Here is a 17679-nt window from a genome sequence, read left to right on the forward strand (position 1 = left end):
AAAATTTAAAAATTAACACCAAAGGAAATAATTTTACACTGTGCAATAGTATTGCTACCTCATTCTTTTTGATTTTAGATATATATATATATATATATATAGCATATTGGAACTGCACTGTACTGCTTCTTTTCAAAAGAAAAGTTTAAATTAGTTGGAACAATTAGCTATGTGTTTACATAAAGTTAACTATGTTTGCATCAAATAAAATGTTTATTAATGAAAGGTATTATACAAGAAACATCAAAGAGAAATTCATCATACAGAAATGTACACTATATGTGACAGATGGAAAAGTGCATGCAGAGTTGTCTCATTTAAAAATATTAATTCGGAAACAATAGTACTAAAGTTACTGGGTTTTGATTCCTATGATCTCGGATGAGTGAAAAGTTCTCCTTGAATTTACAAAAATCCATTTAACAGATATGACTAGTACACATTAGCAAGCAAGTGGAATGAATGCACTCAGATTTTATTTTACAAGTACTTGTGCTTGACAAATGTGATTTTTTTTTTTTTTTAAAGAAAAGGTTTCTTTGAATATGGGCTGGGTAGATTGCTGCCAGGTTGCTCTGGTTTTCATACATAGGTTCTCTAAATTTGTTTTTGATACCACACAATTTGTTGAAGCCTTCAGTTCTGTTAATTAGACACCATAAAGTAACGTATGTTTTGTTAACATTCAGGAAATGACATCGAGTCTTTTATTTTAGTTTTTTGGCTCAATAGATTTTTAAATGTATGATTATCATAACCTAATATTGTCTTTGTCTTCACTGCAGTGGATTTCCGATCAAACTTTTCCCCTTCTTTTAATACTTTAGGGAATTTTCAAACGTCGGGATGTTTGGCTGTAATGCCCCATGATTTGTTCTCCCTGAAAGAAATCATAGTGACAATTTATTAAACTACAGAGCAACCTGGCTTTTCGGGGTCTGCAATTCTATTTTGTGCTCAATATACCTAGCATTAAATCTTGATTCATTTCATCATACTATTTAGGTTATACTTGTCATGCAATTACTTTAGCTCCTAGTTTTCTGGCTCTTTTAGAGGGCTAAGACAGGGTTTCAGTACCAAATCAGTGGGGCATTACTTTGCATGTTCAAAAAAGGAGGTTAAAAGGCTAAAATCTAAATTGCACCAGCAGTAGCATATACATTGAGTATGAAGAAATTGAAAACCTAAGAAGGAACTGTACTTTAAAATATTTAAAAGGCCGTGTTTCTGTGTTTAATACCAATTGTTCATAGGTACCATAAAAGCAAAGAGACACACGGGTACACATAGACCTTAAATTTAAAAAAAAATAAACAAAAAAACCCCAAACAAAATTAAAAAAAAAAAAAAAAAAAAAAGAGAAAATAAAATAAACTGATGGGAAATAAAACTCCTTAGATTCAAAATTGTTTATTCACACAAATTTAATAGGATATATCACAATTGTTTGGTCCATAAATATTTAGGGGAAATAGTTTCTATACAATGCATTTATCAATAAACAAAGAAACATGGACAATTTTGCTAGACCACTTACTGTACTATAAACACGAAGCTCAATATATAAGATTATTGGATTTATCAACTATATCTGAAAGAGTGCACAACTGCTTTCTATGACATGTTTGTCCCCTCTAACAGGATACACCATAAAAAGAGTTTCAGAAATAAGAGGTAAAACAGTACAAAACTAGTGAGGTGTCAAAAGGACTTAAAACAGTTAATTTAACAAACAACACATATATCCTGATTTTTCACAAACTTACTCCCAAGGTATATCATAAGGCACATAGTAGAACTGAGTTTTAATTAGTCTACTTAATAAAGTAGATCTCTAGTACCATATATTGTTCTGTCAAAGAACAAAATTTATAAGTATCAATATTTTTACCTGTAAAAGTGTATTAATAAAGATCTCAGCCTTACCAAGGTCTTTTGGTCTGGTTAGTGGTAAATGCCCATAAGGTAATAGAAATAGGAAAAGTCAAGATTCAATATCCATAGAAGATGATAACCATACTTGCTAAATATATAATGGCAAACACACCTTTCTTCTATTACAGTGTTAACATCTCTTCCATCATCTTTTTTTAAAAATAAGCTACTTTTCTGTGCTAATTTTCTAAAAACCCTGAGCAAAAATTACAATAATGCACTTTAATGTGGGCAGTGAACTGTCAATATGTAACCACACATTTATACAGCCAAAAAGGACACCTTTAAAATATATTAAATAGCCACTTTGACCACCAAAAAGAGATTTGATGGTTTCCAAAAAGTGGGGTATATGTGCAAAGTTATTCTTAACAATCCACTAAAAGCAAGACATAGATCTTGACTGGTTTTTGTTCGTTTTTGTTTCTGAGACTCTCCACAATCTAATTGGTGTTCAACTACAATAAAAGGATACAAATGAACATTCACCACTGCCCAGACCATTCAGACTTTTAGCTTAAATAAAACTAAAAAAAGAAAGATCACTATTGTAAACTAAGAAATGTATTCAGATCAGCATCCACAAGGCTTTTGAGTTTATCGGCTTTGAAATTATTCACTGCCAATTCCTGGTTTTGCATGATTTTTGCTAACATTTTTTTCTTTTATACGAAGTTTAAAAAGTTAAACTTTATGTTAGAGATATTAATGAACTAAAGATTTTAAGTTCTTATGTGAAACAAAGTGTCTGATACAATCTCAGGAAACATCCAAACAAAATTCAAAATAGTAATGAACAAATTGTACTGATTTTTTTTTTTCTTAAACATCTCAATAAATTATATTTTGCTTATTTCCATTTTCCCTGAAATTAAAAAAAAAAAAAAAGAAAGTAGGATATATCAAAAGTTCATTTGAATAGTACACATGCATACACCTTCTTGAAAATTGTTTTTGTGCTCACTAAAGTAACTGGGCAACCTCCTGTTTGCCTTGAAGGTACGGCATTGAAGCCATGTAGCCAACTGCAATTTTAATCTTTTTTAATTCAAAAAATTCAGAACTGCTTGACCGACAAAATCAAAACCCCTTCCTAGGCAACATTTCAGATTGGTCAGACTCTCCACTTACACTGACTGTTACTCTGCCATTGTTGCTTATAGGAGTGAGCTCACTCAGGAGGGTTTTTTTTCTACATCTCGCCTCCTTAACGTGGGGCGCAAATTTGGAGACCAACGGCCTGGTCCTGCCATCCTCACCCACACATTCTCTCATCACTGGGTCTCTCTCCAAGTCCTCCATCCAGGCATGGCTTTCAGTGGTGGCCAAGGACGTCCCAGCTGGGTGCAGAACTGCAGAGGAGAGTTTAGCTATCCCAGTGAGACTCACCAGTGCTCAGAGAGGAGCAGGCTCGTGGCTGCTGCATTAAAAGAGCACTGCTGCTTGCAGTCTGACTGTTTCCGTGATTAGTTTAATTAATTTTGTATTTATTTTTTTCAACAGTTAAAAAATAAATACTACAAAACTTTTGGATGCATTGTGCAGATAAAATTAAATTTGGGGTTCTTAAATGCTGTAAGTGAACATACAATCTTGAAGCAGCATTCTTTTGGCTATAATTAAAATTGTTTTTATCTGGTTATCAGGGAGGAATAGAATCCTCTTTTTCGGGGAGGGGGGATAACAATCAATTTTTTTCAAGGTTCTGGAAATAAGTAACATACAATTTTAAGAGGCACTTATTAGAATGACTCATCACCTTCTCTTCAGTCGTTTGATAAAATTAAAGAATTTGAGTACAATTGACCAACAATAAATGTTCACTTATTATAGCAACATATTTCTTCAAACTCATTTGCCAGGTGGCTGCAGATGCTACACATCAAGCTGTTTATTTTCCCAAATATTTTGTGGGTTTGTTTGTTTGTTTTAAAATGCTTGAAAATAATAATAATAATAATAATAATAATTAATAATAATAATAATAATAATAATGAAGAGTAAGTATTTTTTTTTTAAAAAAAATGAACTGTTAGAAAAGGTTCGTTAAGGTAGTTTGTGAGGGGCTCCCGGATTCGTGGCTGTCCAAGTTAGAGGTCACTGATGTCACTACAGTGATAGTGGGATTGGTCAGGTCTGTTAAAGTGGTCGCAGTGCCGGGTGGAGTGAGTGCGCCGCTGTCTGCTGAGGGCGGTGCCGGGAGCGAGGTGCCGTCAGCTTTATCGACACCCCCATTCTCCTGCCGCAAAAGGTTCCTTCTGAATTTGGCTCTTGCGTTTTGAAACCAAACCTGCAAACCAATCCCAACGGATTTCTTTACCGATGCTTGTTTCGCTTTGCTTATTTTTGTCTTTGTTCTTGCTTTTTTTTTTTTTAAATTCATTTGTGATGTTTGATTTTGTGTGGCACATTCACCTAAGTCGTTCTATAACTTTTCTTGCTACTGGTGGTACTGACTCTCTGTGTACAAGCCCAGTGCTACAGGTGCTTACAGCCCTCAGAGAACAGCCTCAAGAAAAATCTGCTCACTCACTTACCCAAAGAAAGCAACTCTTGATGGCCCCATAGTGTTTCTTGGGTTGGGTAGCTTTGGGGTCAAGACACATAAAGATTGAGGCAAAGGGTGGGTGAGCAGATTTTTGCCAAGGCTGAAAGCTTGCCTTGATTAGTTGAAAAGGCTGAAGAGGAAGGAGGGGTAATTACACCATCCCTGTCTTACAGATTGTTGATATGGGTCATCTAGTCTTTCTGTTCTGTAAGGTTCACTGGCAGTGTTTGAGGTGACATGTAACACAGACAAGGAATTGCCGCTAATAGATTCTCCTTCTACCTCGCTCGCTGCCCTTCTTTGGCACTCTGCATGTAATACACACTTCGTTTTAACTTCACTGAGCTATCACAGACCATATAGGGATTTTTATCATAATTTGCTAGGCTGTCCTTCACAGGGAAGTGCCTTCTGACTGTGCAGGCCCTTAAGGAAAACAGTTGTCTAGCAAGCATTGAGAGGGGGAGCCAGCTAGTCCTGGAGGATCATATTGGTCAAAGCTTGCTTCAAACACATTGGGGATCTGCTTACTGAGGGGCCACATTCACTGCTTCGGAGGAGCCCAAAGGCTTCACCCATAAAATCAGTATCGTTGCCACCTCTATCCTTAGTGCAATCACCACAGAGAGACCACAGACCCCAGGATATCTACTGGGTGGATGGAGTCTGAAGACGTTTTCCTCAGAGGATGCAGCTAATCATAAACCACAGTTTGGTGTTTGGCTGCCTTGGGGCAGAAAGGCACACATTGGGCATTTCTGCCACATTATACCATACCCCTCTGCACACCCACTAGGGACACACCCAGAAAAGGTATTTCTATGTATATTGTTATAGTTACACATAAGGGAAAGGCTGTTGGCTAGCAGGGCAAAATTCTGTCAAGCCTGTGATGTGGCTTCTTACCTGCAGAACTCTCTTGGTCAGGCCTGTTTTCTGGGCAAGCTGCTTGAGGTCCTTGGCATCTGGATTGTGGTTGATAGCAAAGTAGGACTTCATGGTACGAAGCTGGTGGTGTTTAAAGGAGGTACGCATGCGCTTTGTTTTCTGGGATGGGGGATAAGGCTGCTGGTCTCTGTCCAGGTGATCTGCCTCATTCTCATTACAACCTGTTGAATAAACAAAGTAGAATGAAGAGTTAGTGGCTGTGCATCACGTAGGATAAATGAATCAAGGCAAAAATCCTGAGGAACAGGAAGGAAGGAAGGAGGGAGGGAAGGAAGGAAGGAAGGAAGGAAGGAAGGAAGGAAGGAAGGAAGGAAGGAAGGAAGGAAGGAAGGAAGGAAGGAAGGAAGGAAGGAAGGAAGGAAGGAAGGAAGGAAGGAAGGAAGGAAGGAAGGAAGGAAGGAAGGAAGGAAGGAAGGAAGGAAGGAGGGGAAGGAAGATGGTACAGACGTGAAAACTAATGAGACCAAAAGAGATCCAGAATATTATCATTTCCTATCCTTACAACATGCTGTGTGCCCCAGGCCTGTACCTACTAAGGGCAGACTTAGAAAGTTTTCTCTCCTTTGGCATTTATTTCAAACAACTCTTTTCCCTGTGGTGATGGTTTTGCTTTGGGCGCTCAAAGAGTCATTTGAAATCTCATTCAGATTTTGAAATCTTACTCATTGAAACATTCTTAGCTTGAGAGAAGAGTAAAGGTCAAAGCAGCGTTTTGAATGTTCCTGAGCTTTTCTCCCAAATCACAAGCACCTATAAAAAGAGATGTACAGCAGGAAAGTTTGTTATGACAGTTCATCGAGAAAGCTGAGTTTTTTGCTGATAAAATAAATGCTTTTGGACTCTCCCTGGGAGTCTGTATGAACTGCTCAAAGCCCTTCATCTGTAAAACATATCCAGGAAGCAGTCACATCAAGACTTGATCCAGTCTCCCAGTCCCAATCAGCAGTAGGTCTTAGTTAGTACTGGTTTAGGACATTTCTACAAGCAAGCAGCTAGGGGCTCAAAACCTGAAGAGTTTCTCTGCTTTCCCTGATTCAGTATTTTCAAAGTGTCTATGAAAGATAAGTTTTGTTTCAGATTGCACTTTTAGGGGTGTGAATTGTACACAAGAGTTGCGGCTCTTTGGGGATGGTGACTTCTGAATGAAGGATCATTACTTCATATTGGAGAAAGAAATTACAGTATTAGCAAAAAGAAAAGAAAGAAATGCATCTGTGCTTTTTTTTTTTCAGCTTAAACAAAAGGGTTGGCAATTTCTAGGCTCTCATTTTATAAAGATAGTTAAGTCACACAGGAGAAAATTAATGTTGTCATCATAGCAGGGAATATTAATTAAAGAAGAGCTAATTAAAAATGTTTCAGAATGTCTGTAAATTAGACTGAGTTTCATTAGTTGCTCTTTTTGATTTTTGAACTGCCTTCCAATAGTTACTGGATTATTTACAAGGCCTAGATCATTCCCATTCCTAACTCAGAGAGAGAGAGAGAGAGAAGAAAAAGAGGGAAAGTACACAATAGAGAGAGACTGATGTTGGCTGAAAACAGAGGCAAAGCAACTTGAAACCACAAGAAAAAAAGCTTCTTGAAGGTGTTTTCTCTTTTGAATTATAAGACAAGTCAACACGAACAGATGCTGGCAAGACAAGACTTTGACAGAAAATCAGGTGAATATTTAATTATAGCTAGCTTTGCTCCTAGTCTTGGTAAGAGGTGTATATCTGTACTTTCAAACAAAGTAAGCTGACACTTCTGAAAAGACCAGGAGTTGAAAGTTGCCTTAAAAACAATTTCAGACCAGATTTGGATTGTATTTACTATTTGTTTTCACAAGCAATCACACTGCCTTCAGTCAAACTGCGTGGGCTGTAACTTATGAGCTGACATAAATCAGAGTACCAGAATTCAGTCCTCAGGTTTTATTTCAGAGTTGCAATCTGCTTGATTGTGTTGTTTTCCTTGGGCTGCTCAGGCTTACAGCAGCAACACAAACTTCCTCAGGCTCCTCTGTCCTGCTAACTGCCTTTGTTTCTGTACTTTTTTTTTTTCCTTTTTCTTTTCCTTTTTCTTTGTCAGTGGTCTACTTTATTTTGGTTTTTATTTTCAAGAGAAAATGAGAAGAGCGCTCCAAGTATCTTCCTGGTTTATACAATGACTACAGCTCACTCTCTGTTTTACAAAGTGCTGTGCGGTTTGGCCACATCACAGAGCAGAGTCAGACTATCTCCTCGAGAACTAAGGGAAAGCACAAAGTCAGGCAAGACACTGCTCATTTCTTTACAGCGGGATTGGAGGGTTGTTTAATTTTCACTTTCAAAAGAGCTAGAACAGTTTGCTTCTTATTGCCAAGAATTCTTCAAGTAAACTTTTCATAGTTTTTCACACACACACAGAAATAATGAAATAAAGTAAGCAGCTCTGTGAGGAACAGATGTGTAAAATATTTTCCTAGGGAAATCTTCTTCACTGTCTCATTTCTATATCCTCTAAGCTGTAAGTCAACACAGTTTCTCTCAAAATATATGTTAATTATATGATATAAGATGTAATATAGAGAAAGCCTTGAATGTTTTAAGTACTTTCGAATAGTTTCTTCCATTTTTCACATTAATTCCAGACAGCTTGCAAGTACGAATGACTTCTACCTCATAACATTTTGAGTTATTTATTGTTGTGTTTCCGCTTTACAACCGAGGAGCTGTGAAAAAGAAATTAAACTAGCCAACAAAATACAGAATAGAAAAGCTGTTGCAGATTCTGCAGCAGAGTCTGATTTTCCATTCTGGACCAGGGCTCAGCCCCCCAGAAACATAGTGCGCACACAAATCTAAGCCAGGGCCTGCTGGATGGCTGTGAATAAGCACACGCTCATGCTCAGCTGGGTGAAGCTTTTGCTCCATGGGAGTTTCATTTTTAAGGCTCGGGATGGTTTTCCGTAGTGGCTTGGCACACGGTACGGAGGCGCTGCCGGGGCTGCCGGGGAAGGTGCTCAGTTTAGCGGGGAGGTCCCAGCCGCGGTGCCCGCAGAGCCGGGGCGCCGCCAGTGAGGAGCTGCGGCCGCGGGCGCGGAGCTGCCGGGCTGGCTGCGCTCCGGGCACGGGCGGTGTGCGGGCAGGGCTGTCCCCCGCCGGGGCTGTCCCCAGCCGGGGCTGTCCCAGCCGGGGCTGTCCCAGCCGGGGCTGTCCCCGCGGGGAGACACGGCCCCGGCACCGCCCGCCAGCCGCGGCCGGGAGCTGCGGGGCCCGCTGCTCCCTCGGAGCGCGGCAGCCGTGCATCCGACATTTAATTTCTGCGGGCTGCTCGCCCTTTGTAAATGATTACGTGCGAGAGCAGTTACTGAGTCACAGGGCAGAGAACGAAAAATGTGTGTAGGGAAGTGGCTGCCAATTAGTTAGAGATTTTTTTTTTTTTTTTTACCCCTCTCTCAAGGAGCAATTTCATCTCCTGTAACTCATTTGGTAGCTGTTTCAGATTCGCTTTCCTCCTCCTGGATCTGGAGCGCAGTGGGTCAATGGGCTGGAGCCGTTTGCACTGGATGACCGGTTTGCTGCAAACTTTCTCGACACCATGTGTCAGCCCTGGATATAGCTAGATAATGCTTATAAAAAAATTAAATCACGGCCCTAACAGAAGAGAATTCTCAGCCATCTAGCCTGAGTCCAAAGCATCAGAGCGTTTGTTGATTTGGTTTGGGTTATTCTTTTTTCTCTCCGTTGCCCGGAGGATTCTGCGAGTTCTCAATGCAGTGAGCTGTATTTTCATAATGGGTGGTGCTTTTTAATCTGATTTGGAGTCAGTGGTACATATTATACGGCCCGTTGTTGTAAAGAAGGGAAGTTTAAAGACCAGCACACAAAAATTATGTCAGCGTTCGCAAATGATGTCTCTCTCGAGTCCTGATCTGAAGTTTAAGGGGGAGCTTTATCATACCCACAACTCTTCATCTTACCGTAACTTCTGATTCTAATTTTAAGGCTAAATTGTCCCTAGAATTATTTCCCTTTAGGAATCTGGGGCTTCGGGTGATGCTGTGTGGACCAGGGAGAGACCAGAGCAGAGCGCGGGCGCACAGGAAAGCCACCATTGGAAGCTGGGGCTGAATGAATCCTGGCTGCGCTACAGGTTCCCTTTTCTTTAGCAGCTTTCAGGATTGATTGGAAGCCGCTCCGTAGCCAGGGATTCCAATGTCATCTTCAATTAACAAGGAACAATTAGCGCAGTGATTACCCTGGCTCCAAGGTCTACGCATCAGAGGAGATGAAATCGCCTCGCACAGCTCCCCGGTTCCCAGCTAAAGCCCGTTTCACGAGCGGCCCCAGAGGAGGTGCCGGGGGAGGGGTGGGGAGGGCAGGGGGCGGTGGAAGATTCCGTACGGATCTCAGCGGCAGCGGGTTGAAGCTGGTGCAGGGGAGAGAGCCCCGGGCCGAGAGCGGGGCACTGCTACCGACCCGCGGTTGTCGGAAGGGGAGGCGCTGACCCCTGTCCCGCTCCCCGGCACGGCCAGCGCTCCGCAGCCCCCGGCTCCCTGCCCCAGCCGGCGCTGCTCCGCGCTTCACGGGGAAGCACGCTCCTGCTTCCCACGGCTCTCATTATGTCCGTGGCAAGCTTAAGTTTCGCTAAAACAGTTTTGGATTCGAGGGTCTGCTAATTCTGTATTTACCTTTATTGCTTTCGGCTTTCGTCTAATGAAACTCTGCCTCAACTGCTTGGTCGTACCTGAAACTCCTTTACTTCTGGCCGCCAGCACTGTTTATACACAGTTTGGGTACTCAAGTGACTGGAGTTAGAGAGGATATTTAATACAGGGTAACACTTGTTCCTTTCCTACTGTTGAGAGAACAGAAACCATTCTCCTTAATTATATTTTTTTAGGGTTTAATTACAGGGAACAACATTTATTCGTTGACCTCTTGCGCAGTTTGATCATTTATGCGTCAGTAAAACAGAATTATTCAGCCTGAAGGATTAATCACTATAAATTCAATGTATAAATCTAGTTATATGCCTACTACATTGGCATTGTAGGAACCATATAGTATAACTCTTATTCTGATTTTTCTGATTCCTTTGGTTACTCCTAATTTGAGGTTTAAGTGGTGAAATGCTTTAGCTAATCAAATATAAATAATGATAACTGTATCGCTGAGATTCCAATAGAGAAAGAGCTATGTGATTTGGGGGTTGAGTCGGTTTGTTGGGGTATTTTGGTTGGTTGGTTGGTTGGGGTATGGGGGGGGGTGGTTTTTGGTTTTGGTTTTGGTTTGGTTTTTTGGGGGGGTTGGGGTTTTTTTGGTGGGGTTTTTGGGTTTTTTTGGTTTTTTGTCTTTACCCTGGGAAGTGACTACGTTTGGGTGTTTGACATTAATAGGCAAAGACAGCCTTTGAGGAGGGCTGCTGTTAGCTTTCCTGCAAACGCTCCAACCCTCAGAGGGCTGTTTGTTTGATTTTCCAATGGTTAAGCAGGATTTGGCCTGGCTGAGTTACTCACGCACTGCCTGGCTGAGGGGAAGCCCGAGAACGCTCTGTTCGGGGCAGCGGGACGCAGACTCGGCATGTGTTTCCCACCTGAATTGTAGCTGACGATGTCCACTCCCAAGGCAGGGCTCTTTCGTTTCCTGGGCCTCCCCTTCTGGACCGTGCCGGTGCCGTTGAAGTAAGGCAGGGCCAGCCCTCCGCTCTTGGCAGCCAGCTCGGTGTAGCTCAGCTGAGGGGGGTATTCTCCTTGCAAAAGGGACTCGAAGTGGGCCCTGCAGTAAACCAGGTTGTCCTTCATGCCAAAGTGATCGCCCGTGGTCAGAGTCTTGTTGCAAGTGGTGCAGGTGAAGCAGCTCAGGTGATAAACCGATTCCCTGGCTCTCATGACCATTTCAGAGGCTGAGATCCCAAGGTGGCAGCGGGCACATCTCTGCACGGAGAACCTTCTGAAGGAAACAGGGAAGTGGGCATCAACCGGAACGGCGAAGGCAGAGGTTGCCCGGGTGCCTCCCGCCCTCCCTCCCGGCCACGTGAGGGAGCCTGTCCCCGCCGGGGTCGCGCCCCGTGACAGCGGCCGCGGCGCCGGGCCCGCCTGGTGTCGGGACAGCCCCGGGGAGCCGGCCCCGCGGTCCCGGGGGAGCGCCTCGCCCTCCCCGCCGAGCCGAGCTGTTCTCGCAGCGCTTTGGTGCCCGTGGGCGCGGGCCCGGGCGGGCCGGAGCGGGGGGAGTCGGGCCCCGCTCCCCGGGCGCCGCTGTCAGGACGAGAGGAGCCGCGGGCCGGGAACACACGGACACGCGGGGCCCGCTCCCCGGACCCGGCCGCCGGGCTGGGCTCCGGCCCTCGGGAAAACCGGCAAGCTGCGGGCACAGGGGAATTTCGGTGGGGTCTTTACGGGGCAGCGGGAGAGCCTTCGCCTGTTTGTGCACCGCCACACATGCTCGGTCAGCGCGTCCCCTGACGGGCCCGTTCGGGTTTGAAACGTGCGAGACTTTTCTGAGGGGACTAAGGATTAAGGGATCGCTGACTGCGAAAAGCTACCTTTGAAAGCCCGTGTGGAGAAAAGAGCCTTTCGGTCCACAGTGCCTTTTGAGGGGATGTGTTTTGAACCCATGAGGACTGATTGCTGTACCTGTAGTAATCCTCCTTGCAGTAAATACTGCCGTCCTTGGCAAAGCAGGTGAGTTCTGACTCCAAAGCCAGTTTACATTCACAGCACTTAAGACACCTGAGGTGCCATTGTTTGTCAACAGCCAGCAGGTAATATCTGTCTGAGATCTTCCCTCCACAACCAGCACACAAAGCAGGCTTCTCGGGGCTCATGGGGGGCATGTTCTGCAAAACAACCACACCACAAGGGATGAGACAGGGAGAGAAAGACAGGCAGGCAGGCCGGGCTGGGGACGGCTCCTGGCAGGGCCTGGGGCTCCTACAAAGGCACGGCTCTCTGGGACAAAACTCCCGGCTCCCGGCGGGAAGTTCAAGGCGGAACCGGGACCATCGCCGCTAGTGAAGTGTTCACCGTGATTCACAGTAAACCTCTCCTAACGATCCCGTGTCATTTCAATACGGGAAAGCAACGGATTAGGCCGCAATAAGAAAAGCAGAGCCCATTATTTTCTGAGGTTCTGAACTTAAAAGTCTGAGGTTTCCTCGGTTTATTAGCGTTTTAATCTTAAAGCACTTCACAGGAACAGCATTTTAAAATAGAAAAATACCGGTTTGCTGTTCCTAAAGTTTATGGCAGAGGATTCAGGCTTGCGCTCATTCTCTGGCAAATTTTCACCCGTATTTAAACGAGCCGCAACCGCGTCTCTAAAGAAAGATAGGCCTTTTAAAACAGGAGTAAGAGAAAGGAGACAGGTGGATGGTGTAAAAGCAGCGAGCGTGAAGGCTCACCAGCCTGGCCAGGGAAGTGGGCAGAAAGGTAGCACGGGCTGGTTTCAGCTCCAACCAGCATCTTTTGTCAGTAAACTTCTGCGAGTTCCCATTGATCTGCTCCCCACGAGGAGTGCCGCTCGGGACAAAGGGAGACGGAGGGACGGCAGAGACAAAAGCTCGGCTGTGAAACTTGGGGCAGCTTTTGCTGATAAAGTAACAGGGGAAAAAAAAAATCCCAAACATCTTGTTCTAAAGTCGCAACTGTTTTAAAGTGGCAACTCCGCATTCATTTTTCAATCTGAAATTGTGTTCCTCGCCCGCCCCCTTTCCTTTCTAGCAACTGAAAGGTAAGTTAAATTTACATCGCAAATCCGCACGTAACAAAGCATGAGTTTGTCTAAGAAAGAGGGTAAAGGACCCTATTGCCCAAAGCTTTAAAGCAGTTTTCCAGGCCGTTACTTTGTGCGCAGAGCCTTGTGCGCGATCGGCGGAAGCCCTACAAGTTGGAGAAAGAGAGATCCCGCTTTGCACAAAGCCCAGCGTGACACTCGATTTCTCCGCCAACTCTCAGTACATCTCTAAAGACTTTGGTCCTTTCGACTAAGGAAAGAGGAGATGTTACTTTCTAAGCAAAGTAGTCGGCTGGCATAACACTCAGAGAGAGTGGTGCCTCTGTATCAATCACATGCTTCAGACCAAAGACAGTTAGGAAAAGTAAGCAGTAGCGGTTTGAGGTTTAATTTAGGAGGTGCCAGAAGCGCAGAATAAAAGCAAAGCACACCTCGGGAGCTCCAGCTGCAGCCCTGCTCGCAGGGGCAGAGCGGCCGCAGGCAGCCGAGCAGGGGCAAAAGGCTGCTCCGCCGCAAGGCTGAAACCCCGTCGCTGCTGGGGTTTAGAACACTTTCCCCGTTACTCCAGAGAGCACACGCAGCGACACGGGTTAGACAAATGTACAACCGAGCCTGGCCAGCACAGCACCCGGCGGTACGGATGGGTTTACAGGGAGCCTCGGAAGGGGTTCCACAAGCAAGGGGTGACAGGAAAGGGGCAGAAGGAAGCAGCGTCTTTCTCTTCCCCAAAGTCAGGGTCTGTCCCGATGCGGGTCCATGCTTGCAGGGATTCCCTTGCAAAGAGCGCCAGCTCCTTTCTTACCGTATCTCGGCCGTTCATCTGTCCCCCTTTGGCCAAGCGGGACTCGGTCTTGGATCGCCTCTCCATCTCCTCCATGATTCCTTGGATGTGGCCTCCGGAGATCCCGTGGAAAAGCATGGCTGGGGGACGGAAAGGACAAGTATTTTCTTCTGCTCTGCACCCCACTATTTCCATATACAGACCCCAGAGTCTTTAGATCATCCAAAATGTTTACACCGAGGAGCACAGGAAGGGAGGTTGCAATAGGAGCTTCTCTTTGCGCAAGCACTGAGGGCTTCCTGAAGATGTGCAGAAAACAAACAAGGGGGAGAAAATGTAATAATAATTAGTTTTAAAAAAAATAAAATAATAAAAGCGAGCTAAAGGATCTGTTACTGTTCTGGAGAGCTGGGGCTTCTGACTGGAGAGACTTGGACCTGGGGCAGTAGAATCAGTCGGGAAAGGATATAGTTTTGAATACAAAGAAAGCAAAAAAGAAGTGCTATTTTCAGCAGTCCCTGGTTGCTTTAAAGTTCCCAGTGCCTGTAGGTTGGATTTGGGACTGCTGCTTTCCGGAGCTCTGTCCAATTTGTTAAGAGACTAAAGCCAGCCCATTTTTGATAATTTAGTAGGAGGAGTTCTCTCCCTTGAGCTGCCACTGATTTTTATTCAGACAACAAAGACCTGTCATACTCCTCTCAACCCCTAGTGATGGGCAAGCAGTGACAAACATTACGGTCGGGGCTGTGGGTGGGGAGGGATTTATTACCTCCCCCAAACACGGAGTCCCGGGAGTCGGCGGCGACGGCGCCTGGCGAGGGGCAGGGTGGCCCGGGGCCGCGCTCTGCCCCCCCGGGGCCCCGGCTCCCCCCGGGCCGCTCCGCGGGAATCTCCGCTCGGCGGCGGCTCGGGCTGGCCCCGCCGTGCCTGCCTCCGCCGCGGGGACGCGAGAGGGAAGAGGAGCGCCGGTGCGGGGCAGCCGAGGCGGAGCGGAGCGGCCGGAGCGCTCCCGCCGCCCAGGGCCCGCGGAGGGCTGCCGAGGCGAGCGGAGCCGCGGAGGCAGGGGCGGCCCGGGCAGTTGGAGCGCTTCCCGGGACGCTGCCCGCCCCGCGGAGCCCCCGCCCGTACCCGCAGCAGGATGCGGCCCCTCCGCGGGAACTCCGCGGGGCCGGCCGGGGACGCCCTGGCGGGACTCTCTCTCCCCTCGCTCGCTCGCCGGCCGCGGACTGCGAGCGATCATTGTGTGCAGGGGACCGGGCGATGCATTCCTTCCTGGCTAATCTCTGTGTCTGCTCTCCCTCCCCTCCTTTCTCCGTTTTCCTACTTACTTTTCACACCACTCTTCCTTGCCTTTCCCTGAAACAGCTGCCGGCTGTTTCCTGACACCTCGATCCCTACTGAAGGATCTTCCTGGCGGCAGTCCTGCGCTCCCTGCTCCCTGGGGGACACTCCGCTCCAAACCTTAGCGCGACTAGTGAAAGAAGTACCCCAGCCCCCACTTCCTCTCCAAAGCATCCCAGAGACATCCTCAGGGGCTCCTCGAGTCACCTCTTCCATGTAACCCAAGATTCAGGCAGCCACTTTCCTCCCCTCTCTTTCCCCCTAAGTAGCTAAAATTAATGTTATTTGCAGATTGAATGTTGTTACATTCCTCCGAGTGCCAGAATACAGCTCATAAAACACAATTTCACACAAAGATGAAGTCAATCAAGTGAAATAAGCCGGGATTTTTTTTTTTCTCTGTTGGCACACTAGACCCTGGACAGCAGGGCTGCTATTTACTGTAAGTAATGTAATTAGCCCTTTTGGATGGAAATCAATGTGTTGTATATATGTGTGTGTTTTAATAAGGGAGTAATAGCTATAAAACCAACGAGACTCAAAAAGGGCTGAGGGAATCTCCCTTAAAAAGGGTAGATCCCTCCAGAAACCGTAGTCTTCTGCAGAGCACTCCGGGACTGGGAAAAAAAAACCCCAAAACATCTGTGTGGGGGGAAGGAGGAGGAAAAGATAGGCTTTTCTTGGAGAAAACAAGTCAATTAGCACAATACCACATCAGGAAAAATAAACAAGGTGATTTAGTCCGGGATGCGGGAGCTGTTCGCTCGGGATCCGCAATTCTCCTCCTTCTCCGCGGCTGCTCGGGGAGGGGGACGGAGCTGCTCCCCTCTCGCCCCCAGCCCCCCGGGGACGGGAGCGCGGCCGGCACCTCTGCGGGGCTGCGGGGCCGGCGGCTTTGTCGAGCGGCCCGGGAGGAGGAAAGGGAAGGGAAGGGATGGGAAGGGAAGGGAGGGGCGGGCGGGGGAGAATCCCTGTGCGGGAGGAATCGCCCCGCGCCCGGCAGGTACCGCCGGCGTGCGCCCGCCTGGCTCGGGGGATCGCAGAGGTGGCCGTCGACAGAGGTCAAAAAAATCTCCCTTAGAAACGAGTTTATTTCTAATCGTTACAATATAGTCCTTGCGCTCTACAGGCACGCTCTCAGGGTTTGTTCTGGGTGTTTTCCCTTCGAAGGAAAATTTTCTGTAGTTCCCTCCAGTTATGTTGTCGGGGTAACTCACCCTGCTTCTGTTTCGTGTTGCATGTGCTCTCCTGGAAATGGTCTGCGTTTCCCGTGGCGCTGGGGCTGCCAGATAGCCCGGCGTGTGCCAGGCAGGCCCCTGGCCGAGCCCCGCCCGCCCGCGCCGGCCCCGCGGACCCTCTCGGAAGCGCCGCCGCCGTCCCGCTGTGACCGTGTGCCTGCCGAGCTCAGGACCCTCAAACTCATCGTGCCCGCCGGCAGCGGGGAGAGGAGGGGTCTGGGGGAAGCCGCCGGCTGCCGCTGGGCCCGGTTCCCTGGGGAGCTAAACTGGAGATCCTGTGCCCCCCGAGCAGGTCGTGCCCCTTGCTGGGGTGCCCCGGCTGCGGGCGCCGCTGCCCTCTCCACCCGCTCAGCTCGCCTTTTCTGTCTCGGGCTCACAGAAACGCTCTGCAGGTGCGGCGTCAAAGCATCGGTCCAAGGCAGAGACACGGAAAATATTGCTTGCTAAATTCCCGTCTCTACCTTAGCTCGACGGCGCCGTTAGGAGTAATTGGGCAGACTCGTAACAAAACTCAGAAATGACTGAGCCTCCTCCGGTTGGACACACTTAATTAATTAGAGGGTCCGTCCTTTCTGCTCCATCAGGTACGGTTAAGGATACGCTACTAGCTACTGCTGCTCCAGTAAAGGAGGCCAGGGGTTTCCAAGGCGTTTTCTGATTAACATTCTAATGCTGGCAGACCACTTCTTACCTAAAGGGACACTAAAAGTTTGTTGCTAGCATCAAACGTGACTTCTCCGTTTCCAAAAGGCCTGTAGGAGATCAAGGTAAATCTATTTCAATGTTCCTGAGATCTCATTCCTCGCTGTGAACTGGAGCTCCGCTGCTCCAAGGCAGGCTGGTAGCGAGAGGTTGCCATTATAGCACGAGGGATTCCGTACAGTTTTGCTGGCTTGCTTGGGGGGTGGGGGGGGAGAAAAGCTCACAAAGAACACGACAGGGAACCTAAAATCCAAATCTACGAGCCCGTCTCTCACGAATCCATCGGCATTAGCGCTTTGCCTGTGAACGGCAGTTTCTCATCGCAGGGCGCTTTTATCTCCTTTTGCCGTAGCATTTGGGCAAGAATATCTGATGTGCAAGATTCAGAATATTTTAGTAACGTGACAGGCGAACTCGGTGTTTTCCTTTCTGTAAGGCTCTACCCGAGCTCCCCAAGCTAATGGGGGGGCCGAGGGGGAGAAT

General features: G+C 46.7%; 1 protein-coding gene across 3 annotated transcripts; it reads right to left on the reverse strand.

Moving 5' to 3' along the window:
- Positions 1 to 296: 296 nt before the first annotated feature.
- On the reverse strand, positions 297 to 15472 carry LHX9 (LIM homeobox 9). Of its 3 annotated transcripts, none has more exons than XM_066325543.1 (6): positions 15244 to 15472; positions 13937 to 14055; positions 12036 to 12238; positions 10997 to 11352; positions 5393 to 5595; positions 3971 to 4228 (listed from the first exon to the last, which is right to left on the reverse strand). In XM_066325543.1, exons 1-6 carry the CDS (start codon positions 15470 to 15472, stop codon positions 3971 to 3973), a joined length of 1368 nt encoding a protein of 455 aa, XP_066181640.1. The 3 variants fall into 3 exon arrangements, with proteins under 3 accessions (XP_066181642.1, XP_066181640.1, XP_066181641.1); XM_066325544.1 differs by lacking the exon at positions 15244 to 15472 and adding an exon at positions 7610 to 7615 and having other exon boundaries at positions 13937 to 14235; XM_066325545.1 differs by lacking the exons at positions 3971 to 4228; positions 15244 to 15472 and adding an exon at positions 297 to 880 and having other exon boundaries at positions 13937 to 14235.
- Between the last annotated feature and the right edge of the window lie 2207 nt (positions 15473 to 17679).

Source organism: Sylvia atricapilla, chromosome 9 (assembly GCF_009819655.1).
Source record: "Sylvia atricapilla isolate bSylAtr1 chromosome 9, bSylAtr1.pri, whole genome shotgun sequence".
NCBI lineage: Eukaryota > Metazoa > Chordata > Aves > Passeriformes > Sylviidae > Sylvia > Sylvia atricapilla.